General features: G+C 39.1%; 1 protein-coding gene across 4 annotated transcripts in view; it reads right to left on the reverse strand.

The window, feature by feature from the left end:
- Positions 1–15,803, reverse strand: part of USP24 (ubiquitin specific peptidase 24) — a 173,484-nt gene that overhangs the window by 119,023 nt on the left and 38,658 nt on the right. For 2 of the 4 annotated variants that reach the window (XM_069592612.1, XM_069592594.1), the window contains exons 2-3: positions 9,686–9,851; positions 6,126–6,193 (exon numbers count right to left, since the gene is read on the reverse strand). In XM_069592612.1, the coding sequence (XP_069448713.1) occupies positions 6,126–6,193; positions 9,686–9,851 (234 nt within the window). The remainder of the gene's footprint in view (positions 1–6,125; positions 6,194–9,685; positions 9,852–15,803) is intronic. The other 2 variants (XM_069592616.1, XM_069592603.1) reach the window with 1 other exon arrangement.

Genomic DNA, 15,803 nt, shown 5'->3' on the forward strand with positions numbered 1-15,803 from the left:
CTGCGTGGCCTTGGACAAATTTACCTGAGTTCTCAGAGACTCAGTTCTCCTGTCTCAAAACAGGCATAACTCCTACCCACTTAACAGAGATGTTACAAATATTAATATCAAAAGGTATACTGAATGCAAAAGTATTAGCAAGGTTTTATGGTGTGTTTTGTCACTATTAATCAACATTCCTGGAATCTAAGAAATGGATGTTGTATTTCATGATTTGAACATGCACATTCTCTTCATATTATTTATACCTCAGGAACAGAAATGGATCTTCCCACCTGTTGACCAGATGGCAGCAGGGCTCTGAGTGGGAAAAAATTTTTTAGGAATACCTTACCAATTCATTTTGATTGTGTTTTCCTTTCTGGTGTGCATAAAAGTTAATATTCAATTTTTTTTAAAGTTTAAGTAAATCAAAAATAGCTCTAAGTAATAAGGCATTATAACACTGTTTACTCTGCAGTTGTTTTTCTGAAATATAAAACACAGAGTATAAAATAATGGTACATCTTATAATCAGTATCTTAGATTAAAAAAAAAAAAGGAAGGAAGGAAAAGGCACATACAAATCTAAAATCTTCATCTTTGGAGTTTCCCAAATTTTGATCTAAGTACTAAGGGAAGTCTAACTCAGGAATAACCACCAGAACAGCGAATGAGAAATCAAAGGATTCCACTTAATAAAATACTAGCAAATGGGTACAGTGGTTTCATGTTTTTGTAAGATTTCCATTGAGAGGGAAAATATTGCGCTATAAAAATTTCACCTTGGCCACACCGAGAACTGCTTAACAAGAGGGTTAAGATCCTGAAATAATCCAAACTTCTTTAGCATCAAAGGAAAACCTCAGCTTCAGACTTTCTATATAGCAATTAGCTGCACCACTTGCTCAAATGAACAATAACCGTTAAGACTGATTTTATGTAAGCCAATGAGTTAATTTTTTTGCCAGAATTCTTTTGCCTGCCTATCTATCCTTCCTGTACTTAAAACGTATATAATAAAGCAAAATAAAGCAGAGATTAAGATTTAAGAAGCTCCATGTAACAACAAAAATGCCCACAGACAGAGGAGCCTGGCAGGCTATAGTCCATGGGGTTGCAAAGAGTTGGACCGGGCTGAACAACTAAGCACATGTAACGAACTAAAATTTATGTGAGCTAAGCACCACTCCCTGTGTTGCCATCTCATTTGTTCAGTTTTGCTACCTTCCAGAGAAAGGGGGGCAAGACAAGCAGCACCGAGCAGGGAAAAGGTATACAAGGGTTAAACATTACTATGCACTATTAACCAGATTTGCATGCTTGTGCCTGCCTGAATACACTAGAATCTAGGCCAGCCTGAAGGTGAAAGGTGAAGAAAGCAGAAATTACAACAGAACTCCTTTTCTGCACCTGACTCACACAACTGCTTATTATTTATACTCTTAATTCTTTTTTTTTTTTTTTCTGCTTTTAAAAATCAGGCAGCTTGTAAGAAAAGCCCAGGGAAGAGGGCAGGGAGAGATTTATCATATCAGGAAACACAAGTCTAAACAAACATGGAATTCTGTAGCTCTTCTGGTGTAGAGAAATCTTTTTAATAGCTCTAAATTCTAAGAACCGAATGACAATGAACACAATGCAAGGTACTTTTGTGCTCAGAGTTTTATAGGAAACAACTCCCAACAACCACTTGACCATTTGCTACACTATTAGTTTGCTGCTGTTGTTGCTGTTCACTCACTAAGTCATGTCCAACTCTCTGGGATTCCATGGACTGCACATGCAAGGCTTCCCTGTCCTTCACTGTCTCCCTGGATTTGTTCAAATTCAAGTCCATTGAGTTGGTGACGCTATCTAACCATCTCATTCCCTGTCACCTCCTTCTCTTCCTGCCCTCAATCTTTTCTAGCATCAGGGTCTTTCCCAATGAGTCAGCTCCTTGCATCAGGTGGCCAAAGTACTGCAGCTCCAGCATCAGTGCTTCCAATGAATATTCAGGGTTGACTTCCTTTAGAATTGACTAGTTTGATCTCTGTGCTATCCAAGGGACTCTCAAGAGTCTTTTCCAGCACCACAATTTGAAAGCATCAATTCTTTGGTGTTCAGTTTTCTTTCTGGTCCAACTATGACACCCATACATGACTACTGGAAAACCCACAGCTTTGACTATATGGACCTTTGTCAGCAAGGTAATGTCTCTGCTTTTTAATACACTGTCTAGGTCTGTCATAGCTTTTCTTCCAAGGAGCAAGTGTCTTTTAATTTTGTGGCTGCAGTAACCATCCACAGTGAATTTGGAGCCCAAGAAAATAAAATCTGCCACTGTTTTCATTTTTCCCCATCTATTTGCCATGAAGTGATGGGACTGGATGCCATGATCTTAGCTTTCTGAAACTTAGTTTTTTGAGTTTTAAACCAGCTTTTTCACTTTTCTATCACCCTCATCAAGAAGCTCTTTAGTTCCCTTTCATTTTCTACCTTTAGAATGGTATCACCTGCATATCTGAGGTTGTTATTTCTCCCAGCAATCTGGACTCCAGCTTGTGATTCATTCAGCCCAGCATTTCACATGATGTACTCTGCATATAAATAAGTAGAGTGACAATATAAAGACTTGATGCACTCTTTTCCCCATTTTGAACCAGTCTGGTTCTAACTGTTGCTTCTTGACCTGCACAGAGGTTTCTTAGGAGTCAGGTAAGAGAGTCTGGTATTTCCATCTCTTTAAACAGTTTTCCATAGTTTGTTGTGATCCACACAGTCAAAGGCTTTAGCATAGTCAATGAAGCAGCAATGGATGTTTTTCTATAATTCCTGTGCTTTTTCTATGGTCCAATGGATGTTGGCACTTTGATCTCTGGTTTCTCTGCCTTTTCTAAATCCAGTTTGTAAATCTGGAAGTACTCAGTTTACATACTGCTGAAGCCTAGCTTGAGGGTTTTGAGCATTACCATTCTAGCATACGAAACGAGTGCAATCATATGGTAGTTGGAACATTCTTTGTCATTGTCTTTCTTTGGGAATGGAATGAAAACTGACCTTTTCCAGTTCTATTGCCACTGTTTTGAGTTTTGCAAATTTGCTGGCATATTGAGTGTAGCACTTTAACAGCATAATCTTTTAGGATTTGAAATAGCTCAACTAGACTTGCATCACCTCTACTAGCTTTGTTTATTGTAAGGCTTCCTAATACCCATTTGACTTTGCATTCCAGGATGTCTTGGCTCTAGGTGAGTGACTGGGTAACAACATTGTGGTTATGTGAGTCATTAAGACTTTTTTATATAGGTCTGTGTATTCTTGCCACCTCTTCTTAAGCTCTTCTGCTTCTGTCAGGTTCTTGCCATTTCTGTCCTTTATTGTGCACAGTTCAATTCAGTTGCTCAGTCGTGTCCGACTCTTTGTGACCCCATGAATTGCAGCACGCCAGGCCTCCCTGTCCATCACCAACACCTGGAGTTCACTCAGACTCACGTCCATCGAGTCAGTGATGCCATCTAGCCATCTCATCCTCGGTCGTCCCCTTCTCCTCTTGCCCTCAGTCCCTCCCAGCATCAGAGTCTTTTCCAATGAGTCAACTCTTCACAGGAGGTGGCCAAAGTACTGGAGTTTCAGCTTTAGCATCATTCCTTCCAAAGAAATCCCAGGGCTGATCTCCTTCAGAATGGACTGGTTGGATCTCCTTGCAGTCCAAGGGATTCTCAAGAGTCTTCTCCAACATGACAGGTCAAAAGCATCAATTCTTCGGTGCTCAGCTTTCTTCACAGTCCAACTCTCACATCCATACATGACCACAGGAAAAACCATAGCCTTGACTAGACGGACCTTTGTTGGCAAAGTAATGTCTCTGCTTTTGAATATGCTGTCTAGGTTGGTCATAACTTTTCTTCCAAGGAGTAAGCGTCTTTTAATTTCATGGCTGCAATCACCATCTGCAGTGATTTTGGAGGCCAGAAAAATAAAGCCTGACACTGTTCCCACTGTTTCCCCATCTATTTCCCATGAAGTGACGGGACCGGATGCCATGATCTTCGTTTTCTGAATGTTGAGCTTTAAGCCAACTTTTTCACTCTCCACTTTCACTTTCATCAAGAGGCTTTTTAGTTCCTCTTCACTTTCTGCCATAAGGGTGGTGTCATCTGCATATCTGAGGTTATTGATCTTTCTCCTGGCAATCTTGATTCCAGCTTGTGCTTCATCCAGCCCAGCGTTTCTCATGATGTACTCTGCATAGAAGTTAAATAAGCAGGGTGACAATATACAGCCTTGACGTACTCCTTTTCCTATTTGGAACCAGTCTGTTGTTCCATGTCCAGTTCTAACTGTTGCTTCCTGACCTGCATACAGATTTCTCAAGAGGCAGGTCAGGTGCTCTGGTATCTTGGCATAAAATGTTCATTTGATATCTCCAATTTTCCTGATGAGATCTCTAGACTTTACCATTCTATTGTTTTCCTCTATTTCTTTGCATTGTTCAGTTAAAAAGACCTTCTTATCTCTCCCTGCTATTCTCTGGAATTCTGTTTTCTTATGGGTATATCTTTCCCGTTCTCCTTTGCCTTTTGCTCCTCTTCTTTTCTTAGCTATTTGTAAGGCTGTCTCAGACAACCACTTTGCCTTCTTGCATTTCTTTTTCTTGGGGATGGTTTTGGTCACTGACTCCTGTACAATATTACAAACCTCCATTCAAAGTTCTTCAGGCACTCTTGTCTACCAGATCTAATTCCTTAAATCTATTTGTCATTTCTACTGTATAATTATAAGGAATTTGATTTAGGTCATACCTGAATGGTCTAGTGGTTTTCCCTACTGTCTTCAATTTACACCCAAATTTTGAATAAGGAGTTAATGATCTGAGCCACAGTCAGCTCCCAGTCTTGTGTTTGCTGATTGGATAGTCTCTCCATCTTTAGCTGCACAGAATATAATCAATCTGATTTTGGTACTGACCATGTGGTGATGTCCATGTGTAGGGTGGTCATCCTGTGTTATTGGGAGAGGGTGTCTCCTGTGACCAGTGTGCTACATTATTAAAGTGCTGCTATTTTTAACAGCTACTATAATTCTTAACAAAATTCTTTAAAAAGTTACAACTGCAAAACTACAAAATGGTAGATGAATTCATCCAAAATGAAGAGAAATCTTGATTCTATACAATCCCGGCCCAAATGACAATTTTAAAAGAGTTCTCCCTTTTTACAAAGATGAAGCTGTTTTCAATCCTAAAATTAAGTTTTGTTCTCCCTTAAGCCTTGAATCAATGGAGATTCTGTCAAAATGCAGACGGGAATAATAGTTTGCAAATGAACAGTTTATTTTACTGGGTTTTATGATAAATACAAACTTCATCCATCTGTAGTTTTAGTAACTTACTTGCATGTGAGACAAAAATAGATGTCAAAACCCAGAACTATTCAGACTGCAGGAGACTCATTTATTCATTCAACAAAGATTTACTGAGCTCTTTCTCTGTTCTTGGCACTGGCTATACGCTAGGAAAAACAACAGTGTCTGTGACATGGTTTCTGCTCTTGCTGGGATTCAGGACTCAAGTCCTGCAAAGGCAGCCGTGCCGAGTTAGACTGCTTTCAGAAACACAAGTCCTGTGATCTTCTATCCTCACTATTAAGAAAAACTGCTTTGTAAGAGATGTGACCAGAATGGGGGCAAGCATATCAGTCTCGGTCCAGAAGAGGTGCTGCCGTCCGCAGGACGTTTTGCCAGATACAATATTCAATCCAGTTAAAACTTTCTGTAGTTTAAACATCCACTTCTGTCTCAGTAGAATAGTGAGTACAAAACAACCTATATTTTCATAAATAAATATTATCTAAGTGCCACAATCCATAGTTTAGTAAGATGTCTAATTTCCTAGTATAAACCTTTACCTACTCTTTAGCAGTTAAACAGAAGAAAGTAAAAGCGATATTAAATGAAGCAATGAGCAAACAATAAATATAGAAGAAACAAATCATTCCTGAGCCGCAAATTCAGAGCTACTTTTTTCATATTAGAGCATTCCTCAGTTGAACAGGATTCATAAACTGGGCTCACATATGAAAAGCTAAAACTGAAACAAAAAGCCTGTTCAGCTTCACCCCCACCAAAAAAAAAAAAAAAAATCAGCCCAGCATTTTTCTTACCTTTTTAAATGCTTCAGGCATACACCTATCCATAAATCTTTTACAATTCTCATCAGACTCGGAAAAACCTTAGTAAATGAAAAAATACGCTTTATTGAGATTTTAGGTAGTTGTAGAAATCACAGATATCATTCCAAATTCATACATATGGAACTACTTATCATAGAAACCTTGATTCTTAAGGGATTATTAAAAGCAGAAGATATACATTCTGATAAAGGAACAGACTGAGAAATAGTTACAGCATTATTTACTAATAGCAGGATATATTTATATTATTAATATATATTTACTTAGAGTATAATAAACACTAATTATAATTGAAATGGTTGGACTTACGTTTCCATGTCAGAGGAACTGCCAATGATCTGACAAAATAGCTAATCAAACAGCAACAGCAGCTACTTATTAGCCATCATTATTTTTCTAAACATCTCTACTAAAAACAGAACTATTCTCAATAAATGCCAAGATCACTCTTCTTCCCTAAAACAAGCTGAACTCTGTGCAGTAAAACACAGAGAACTATGCCTGGCACAGCGATAAATACTTGGTAAGTGAGTGAATGAATCCACTGTAAAAGTATCCTTCAGAATACACTTAAAAAAACCTCAGTAACAGATTTTGCTTATCAGTGGGGAGACTGCTGCATACATTTTCTTTTTTCAGGCCTGGTATTTAGCATAGTACCTGCATTCTCTCAGGCACTCAAGAAATGCTGCTGTGGAGAAGCCAGTCATAAATACACCGTGGAAGCTGGCCAGAATATTTCCTTTTGATGTGCCTCTACTTAATCAAGATGGTAAACTATGCACTTTAAAGGAGGAAAAAAATAATTCACAAAACAGCCCAATTTTATTTATAACTGAATTCAATATGAAAAACAAACCATTTTCTCTTTAGTGAAAGTGTCAGTTGCTCACTTGAGTCCAACTCTTTGTGACTTTATGGATTGTCGCTCACCAGGCTCCTCTGTCCATGGAATTCCCCAGGCAAGAATACTGGAGTGGGTAGCACTTTCCTTCTCCAGGGAATCTTCCTGACTCAGAGATCAAACCCAGGTCTCCTGTATTGCAGGCAGATTCTTTACCATCCGAGACACCAGGGAAGCCCCTTTTCTCTTTAATATATAATATATTCACAGTATAGAAGCCTCCTTATGATGATACATATTCTCCAACCTAGTGATATTTTATTTAATTATATAATTTAAAAGTGTGACAAGATTTCCTTTTCTTGGGCTCTAAAATCACTGTGATGGGGACTGCAGCCATGAAATCAGAAGACAATTGCTTCTTGGCAGGAAAACTGTGACAAACCTAGACAGTGTGTTGAAAAGTGAAGACATTACTCTGCCGGCAAAGGTCCATATAGTCAAGGCTATGGTCTTCCAGTGGTCACAAATGGTTATGAGAGCTGGACTGTAAAGAAGGCAGAACACCGAAGAGTTGATGCCTTTGAACCGTGGTGCTGGAGAAGACTCCTGAAGGTCCCCTGGACAGCAAGGAGATCAAACAGTCGATCTTAAGGGAAGTCAACCCTGAATACTTGTTGGAAGGACTGATCCTGAGGCTCCAGTATTTCGGTCATCTGATGTGAACAGCCGACTCATTGGAAAAGACTCTGATGTTTGGAATGATTGAGGGCAGAGGGAGAAGAGGGCATCAGAGGATGAGAGGGTGGCATCACCGATGCAATGGACATGAAAGTGGGCAAACTTCAGGAGATGGTGAGGGACAGGGAAGCCTGGCATGCTGCAGTCCATGGGGTTGCAAAGAGTCGGACACGACTGGGTGACTGAACAACCGCCACAAAGTACCTAAGACAGTGCCAAGCACTTAATAAGCATCAAATGTGTGTTAAATAAGCAGTACTTTCTCCTCTTTCAGTTCAGTTCAGTCCCTCAGTCATGTCCGACTCTTTGCGACCCCATGAATTGTAGCACGCCAGGCCTCCCTGTCCATCACCAACTCCAGAGTTCACTCAGACTCACATCCATCGATTCAGTGATGCCATCCAGCCATCTCATCCTCTGCCGTCCCCTTCTCCTCCTGCCCCCAATCCACAGCATCAGAGTCTTTTCCAACGGGTCAACTCTTCACACGAGGTGGCCAAAGTACTGGAGTTTCAGCTTCAGCATCATTCCTTCCAAAGAAATCCCAGGGCTGATCTCCTTCAGAATGGACTGGTTGGATCTCCTTGCAGTCCAAGAGACTCTTAAGAGTCTTCTCCAACACCACAGTTAAAACACATCAATTCTTCGGTGCTCAGCCTTCTTCACAGTCCAACTCTCACATCCATACATGACTACTGGAAAAACCACAGCCTTGACTAAACGGACCTTTGTTGGCAAGGTAATCTCTCTGCTTTTGAATATGCTATCTAGGTTGGTCATAACTTTTCTTCCAAGGAGTAAGCATCTTTTAATTTCATGGCTGCAGTCAACATCTGCAGTGATTTTGGAGCCCCCAAAATTAAAGTCTGACACTGTTTGCACTGTTTCCCCATCTATTTCCCATGAAGTGATGGGACCGGATGCCATGATCTTCGTTTTCTGAATGTTGAGCTTTAAGCCAACTTTTTCATTCTCCTCTTTCACTTTCATCAAGAGGCTTTTTAGTTCCTCTTCACTTTCTGCCATAAGGGTGGTGTCATCTGCATATCTGAGGTTATTGCTATTTCTCCCAGCAATCTTGATACCACCTTGTGTTTCTTCCAATCCAGCATTTCTCATGATGTACTCTGCATAGAAGTTAAATAAGCAGGGTGACAATATACAGCCTTGACGTACTCCTTTTCCTATTTGGAACCAGTCTGTTGTTCCATGTCCAGTTCTAACTGTTGCTTCCTGACCTGCATACAGATTTCTCAAGAGGCAGGTCGGGTGGTCTGGTACTCCCATCTCTTTCAGAATTTTCCATAGTTTATTGTGATCCACACAGTCAAAGGCTTTGGCATAGTCAATAAAGCAGAAATAGATGTTTTTCTGGAACTCTCTTGCTTTTTCCATGATCCAGCGGATGTTGTCAATTTGATCTCTGGTTCCTCTGCCTTTTCTAAAACCAGCTTGAACATCAGGAAGTTCACGGTTCAGGTATTACTGAACTCCTCTTTAGAATACGTTAATTTCAATTTCCATAATATCAATTTTCAAGTATATTTAATGACTCTTATACTCTATTGGAGCTAGAAGAAAGCAGCTGATTTCATACAACATTTTTATTTCACAGGGGTTCCCTGGTGGCTCAGATGGTAAAGAATCTGCCTACAATGTGGGAGACCTAGGTTCAATCCCTGGATCAGGAAGACCCCCTGGAGAAAGAAATGGCTACCCACTGCAGTATTTGTGCTTGGAAAATCCCATGGACAAAGGAACTTGGCAGGCTACAGTCCAATAGTAAAGAGTCTGACTCGATTGAGCAACTAACGCTTTCACTAAGAAAGACTAAGAGAGTATACTATCTAAGATAATAGAGATGGGCAACAACAGGAGCGAAGATTAAAGCCAGGCCTCCTATCAAAAAAGAAATCTCCCCCTGTGTCCTGGGGTATGGACTTACCAAGTCTTGCTAGGTAGGTAGACGCCAACAAGCATTTGCCTAGTGACTCTTCCCGCTTGTAAGGTATGGACCAGTGATCTGTCAAAACGCGGCTTTCCAGTTCATATAAATTTGTTGTAGGGAATTCAATTCTTTCCCCTGAGCAGTTTCCATTTTCATCATTCTTCTGACAAAAAGGGATTATGGTTTAAAGAAAAAAACAAACTAATTAGTGACTACTTAAAATTTTTTCAGTTTAACACAAAGCAGACACTTGACGGTAGCCATTAATGCCGAGTGTGGATTCCACATTTCTTTCACATCATTTCTATAATCACATCTTATACCAAGATTATCTGAAATATTCTCAGCTTTTATCAACGTGGAATCCTTACTCCCTCAGAAAGTGAACTCATCTCAGTCTTCAAAAATGAACTCTCTTTATGTCACTATAGTACCCAATCTACCTTTAGCTACAGCCATCCTCTTTCTTCTTTCCCTTTTTTCACCAAGGGCATAAATTTCTACTTAGAGGTATTATCTACACCTGCTATCTCCATCTCCTCACACTGACTCACTCCTGGTATTACACCAATATAGACTCCAGAGTCCCTGCTCTCTCAAGGTGGCAGTTGTTAAGGTCACCACACTGAATGCTGTACCATTCAGTCCAATGGACATGTTTCAGTCCTCATGTCACTCTGCAGGAGTGTCTGACCTGCAGGCTTCCTCTTCCTGGTATGCCAGATTCACTCCCCTAACCTCCCAGGATAGCCTGTTTCCCTCCTTTCCTCTGGGGTCTGCTGTTCCTGCTATCTCCTATTCTTGTATATCCTCCCCTTCCTAGCCATCAAACATTGGAGTTTCTCAAACCTCAGAGCTGTGCTCCCTTCTTTCCACTCAGTGAATGGTAGGTACCATATTCATTTGGCAGCACAGACAGAAATCAGGATCACATTCTTAAAACCCTAGTCTCCCATCTCCACCACTAAGACTAAGTGATCAGACTCCCTATATTTCTCTCAAACCCATCTATATCCGTCCTTCTCCATAGGGATGCTTCTATTTCTGAACTCATCTTTCTGTTCTTTGCAATCTACTTAACTCTTATACACTCTAAACTCTTTCAGAGAAAAGCCTTTAAAGTACTGCTAAACATCACCAAATTCCATTAATTATTTTATAACTTTACCATGCTGAACTTCTCCTTTATAACTCACAGATACAATTTTACATTTATAATATTTGTGATTTATTCTGTTTGTCCCCATTAAAACAAGTGAGCCATAAGCACAAAGACCCTGTTTCTGACAATTTCTGTATCTCTAAAACCTAGTGCCTAGCACAAAGCAGGTATTTAAAACATATTTTTAAATGGAAAATAATTCACACAAAGTTGAAACTATCAATGGAGTAACTGTCAGATTTCCATCAGTTCTTACTATGATAATCTGTGATAAATCAAACAGAACATCTCCTCCCAAATGGCCCAGTATCTAGTTTCTTTGAAAACCTATCCATTTTCACAATCCACTCTATAACTGAATAATTAAAAATAAAATAATTGCATTAAAAAATTCACCTTGAGCCTCAATGAAGCAAAGGAGCATAAATATAAAACAGAATGATTTAAAAGCACATTAAAAAAGAATTTTCAAACCCATACAAATGCTATCTAAAGGAATGCTACAAATTTTTTTCAGGTTCAAGGCTAAATTAGGATGAAAACAAGACAAAAAGCAGGAAGGTGATAAAAATAAAAATGGAGTAGAAGATGATATAAATTGGAGGTGAAGAATGAGGGGTGGTGGATGAAGTAAATTTAGAATTATGATATCTGGGGATAATTCAGGTTTTAAAGCACAACATCTTTAAGAAATACTTTTAATTAATAAATTCTGTAAATAAACCAACTGTACTTAAAGGAATTGAGAAGGACCAAATGTATAAAGAGTTTAAGATAGTATTAAAATTATACACTTGTTAAATGCTTCAGTTTATGAACCTAAGATCAAAGTAGGATTAAGGTATGTAAAAACAGAACTCAGTTGGATGATGGAACTATGTCATTACTGTGAGATGTCTACCATTAATTGCCACAGGAAGTTAACAGATCAAATCATGTATGAAGTATCTGATACACCTAGCAGCTATGAAAACTAAGAGCTTCCAAATGGGATCAGTGCCCCTGTGAGAGTCACAGAGGAGCCTGTATCCCCTCTCTGCTCTTCACACTGTCAGACAGCAGCCTGGGACCCAGAGGAGGGCCACACTAGGACTCAACCATGCTGGGATCCTGATCTCAGACTCCCAGCCTCAAGAACTGTGAGAAGTAAATTTCTACTGTTTACAAACCAACGAACCAACAAAACCCACCCAAAGCGAAGCGCTTCCTTAGGTGAAGGTGGAGGGAGACCTTTAACATCAGCAGTAATGACACAGACATCGTGTACCTCCTCAATGGACGCACTATAAACAGCACAGCATCATTTCTGTGACAGAAATGCCAAATATGCATCCCGACTCGAGGCACAGTTCAGTTCAGTTCAGTCGCATCCAACTCTTTGCGACCCCATGAACCGCAGCACACCAGGCCTCCCTGTCCATCACCAACTCCCAGAGTCCACCCAAACTCATGTCCATCGAGTCGGTGATGCCATCCAGCCATCTCATCCTCTGTCGTCCCCTTCTCCTCCTGCCCTCAATCTTTCCCAGAATCAGAGTCTTTTCAAATGAGTCAGTTCTTTGCATGAGGTGGCCAAAGTATTGGAGTTTCAGCTTCAACATCAGTCCTTCCATTGAACACCCAGGACTGATCTCCTTTAGGATGGACTGGTTGAATCTCCTTGCAATCCAAGGGACTCTCAAGAGTCTTCTACAATACCACAGTTCAAAAACATCAATTCTTCAGTGTTCAGCTTTCTTTATAGTCCAACTCTCACATCCATACATGCCCACTGGAAAAACCATAGCCTTGACTAGACCGACCTTTGTTGGCAAAGTAATGTCTCTGCTTTTGAATATGCTGTCTAGGTTGGTCATAACTTTTCTTCCAAGGAGTAAGCATCTTATAATTTCATGGCTGCAATCACCATCTGCAGTCATTTTGGAGCCCCCCCCCCCAATAAAGTCAGCCACTGTTTCCACTGTTTCCCCATCTATTTGCCATGAAGCGATGGGACCAGATGCCATGATCTTAGTTTTCTGAATGTTGAGCTTTAAGCCAACTTTTTCACTCTCCTCTTTCACTTTCAGGGAAACTCAAAATGAGGAACAATCTAAACAATAACTAGCCTGTATTCTTCAAAAATGTCAACGACATTAAAGATTGAGGCAGACTAGAGAAATACAACATGGGATCCTGGATTAGGTTGTGAAATAGGAATTTTTATTTGTTTTTACTTCTTGGGTTTAAAGGATGTTAGTACCTGATCAGTGTCAATATCCTGATTTTGATAATATACTGTGGTTACATAAGAGAATATCCATTTGTAGGAAATACACACTGAAGTATTTAAGGGTAAAGGTGTATCATGTCTTTATTCTCAAACATTTCAGAAAAAAACAACAAAACACACATATATTAATACTTTGATAGCTTGATAGGGATTGCATTGAATTTGTAAATTGCTTTGGGTAGTATACTCATTTTCACTATATTGATTCTTCCAATCCATGAACATGGTATATTTCTCCATCTATTAGTGTCCTCTTTGATTTCTTTCATCAGTGTTTTATAGTTTTCTATATATAGGTCTTTAGTTTCTTTAGGTAGATATATTCCTAAGTATTTTATTCTTTTCGTTGCAATGGTGAATGGAATTGTTTCCTTAACTTCTTTTTCTACTTTCTCATTATTCGTGTATAGGAATGCAAGGGATTTCTGTGTGTTGATTTTATATCCTGCAACTTTACTATATTCATTGATTAGCTCTAGTAATTTTCTGGTGGAGTCTTTAGGGTTTTCCATGTAGAGGATCATGTCATCTGCAAACAGTGAGAGTTTTACTTCTTCTTTTCCAATTTGGATTCCTTTTATTTCTTTTTCTGCTCTGATTGCTGTGGCCAAAACTTCCAGAACTATGTTGAATAGTAGCGGTGAAAGTGGACACCCTTGTCTTGTTCCTGACTTTAGGGGAAATGCTTTCAATTTTTCACCATTGAGGATAATGTTTGCTGTGGGTTTGTCATAGATAGCTTTTATTTTTATTATGTTGAGGTATGTTCCTTCTATTCCTGCTTTCTGTAGAGTTTTTATCATAAATGGATGTTGAATTTTGTCAAAGGCCTTCTCTGCATCTATTGAGATAATCATATGGTTTTTATTTTTCAATTTGTTAATGTGGTGAATTACATTGATTGATTTGCGGATATTGAAGAATCCTTGCATCCCTGGGATAAAGCCCACTTGGTCATGGTGTATGATCTTTTTAATGTGTTGTTGGATTCTGATTGCTAGAATTTTGTTGAGGATTTTTGCATCTATGTTCATCAGAGATATTGGCCTGTAGTTTTCTTTTTTTGTGACATCTTTGTCAGGTTTTGGTATTAGGGTGATGGTGGCCTCATAGAATGAGTTTGGAAGTTTACCTTCCTCTGCAATTTTCTGGAAGAGTTTGAGGAGGATAGGTGTTAGCTCTTCTCGAAATTTTTGGTAGAACTCAGCTGTGAAGCCGTCTGGACCTGGGCTTTTGTTTGCTGGAAGATTTCTGATTACAGTATCAATTTCCATGCTTGTGATGGGTCTGTTAAGATTTTCTACTTCTTCCTGGTTCAGTTTTGGAAAATTGTACTTTTCTAAGAATTTGTCCATTTCTTCCACGTTGTCCATTTTATTGGCATACAACTGCTGATAGTAGTCTCTTATGATCCTTTGTATTTCTGTGTTGTCTGTTGTGATCTCTCCATTTTCATTTCTAATTTTATTGATTTGATTTTTCTCTCTTTGCTTCTTGATGAGTCTGGCTAATGGTTTGTCAATTTTATTTATCCTTTCAAAGAACCAGCTTTTGGCTTTGTTGATTTTTGCTATGGTCTCTTTTGTTTCTTTTGCATTTATTTCTGCCCTAATTTTTAAGATTTCTTTCCTTCTACTAACTCTGGGGTTCTCCAACTCTTCCTTTTCTAGTTGCTTTAGTTGTAGAGTTAGGTTATTTATTTGACTTTTATCTTGTTTCTTGAGGTATGCCTGTATTGCTATGAACTTTCCTCTTAGCACTGCTTTTATAGTGTCCCACAGGTTTTGGGTTGTTGTGTTTTCATTTTCATTAGTTTCTATGCATATTTTGATTTCTTTTTTGATTTCTTCTGTGATTTGTTGGTTATTCAGAAGTGTGTTGTTCAACCTCCATATAAACTCAAAATGGATTAAAGATCTAAATGTAAGACCAGAAACTATAAAACTCCTAGAGGAGAACATAGCCAAAACACTCTCAGACATAAATCACAGCAGCATCCTCTATGATCCACCTCCCAGAATTCTGGAAATAAAAGCAAAAATAAACAAATGGGATCTAATTAAAATTAAAAGCTTCTGCACAACAAAGGAAAATATAAGCAAGGTGAAAAGACAGCCTTCTGAATGGGAGAAAATAATAGCAAATGAAGCAACTGACAAACAACTAATCTCAAAAATATACAAGCAACTTCTGCAGCTCAATTCCAGAAAAATAAACGACCCAATCAAAAAATGGGCCAAAGAACTAAATAGACATTTCTCCAAAGAAGACATACGGATGGCTAACAAACACATGAAAAGATGCTCAACATCACTCATTATTAGAGAAATGCAAATCAAAACCACAATGAGGTACCACTTCACACCAGTCAGAATGGCTGCGATCCAAAAATCTGCAAGCAATAAATGCTGGAGAGGGTGTGGAGAAAAGGGAACCCTCCTACACTGTTGGTGGGAATGCAAACTAGTACAGCCACTATGGAGAACAGTGTGGAGATTCCTTAAAAAATTGCAAATAGAACTACCTTATGACCCAGCAATCCCACTGCTGGGCATACACACCGAGGAAACCAGAATTGAAAGAGACACATGTACCCCAATGTTCATCGCAGCACTGTTTATAATAGCCAGGACATGGAAACAACCTAGATGTCCATCAGCAGATGAATGGATAAGAAAGCT

This window comes from Ovis canadensis, chromosome 1 (assembly GCF_042477335.2).
Source record: "Ovis canadensis isolate MfBH-ARS-UI-01 breed Bighorn chromosome 1, ARS-UI_OviCan_v2, whole genome shotgun sequence".
In the NCBI taxonomy this organism is placed as follows: Eukaryota; Metazoa; Chordata; class Mammalia; order Artiodactyla; family Bovidae; genus Ovis; species Ovis canadensis.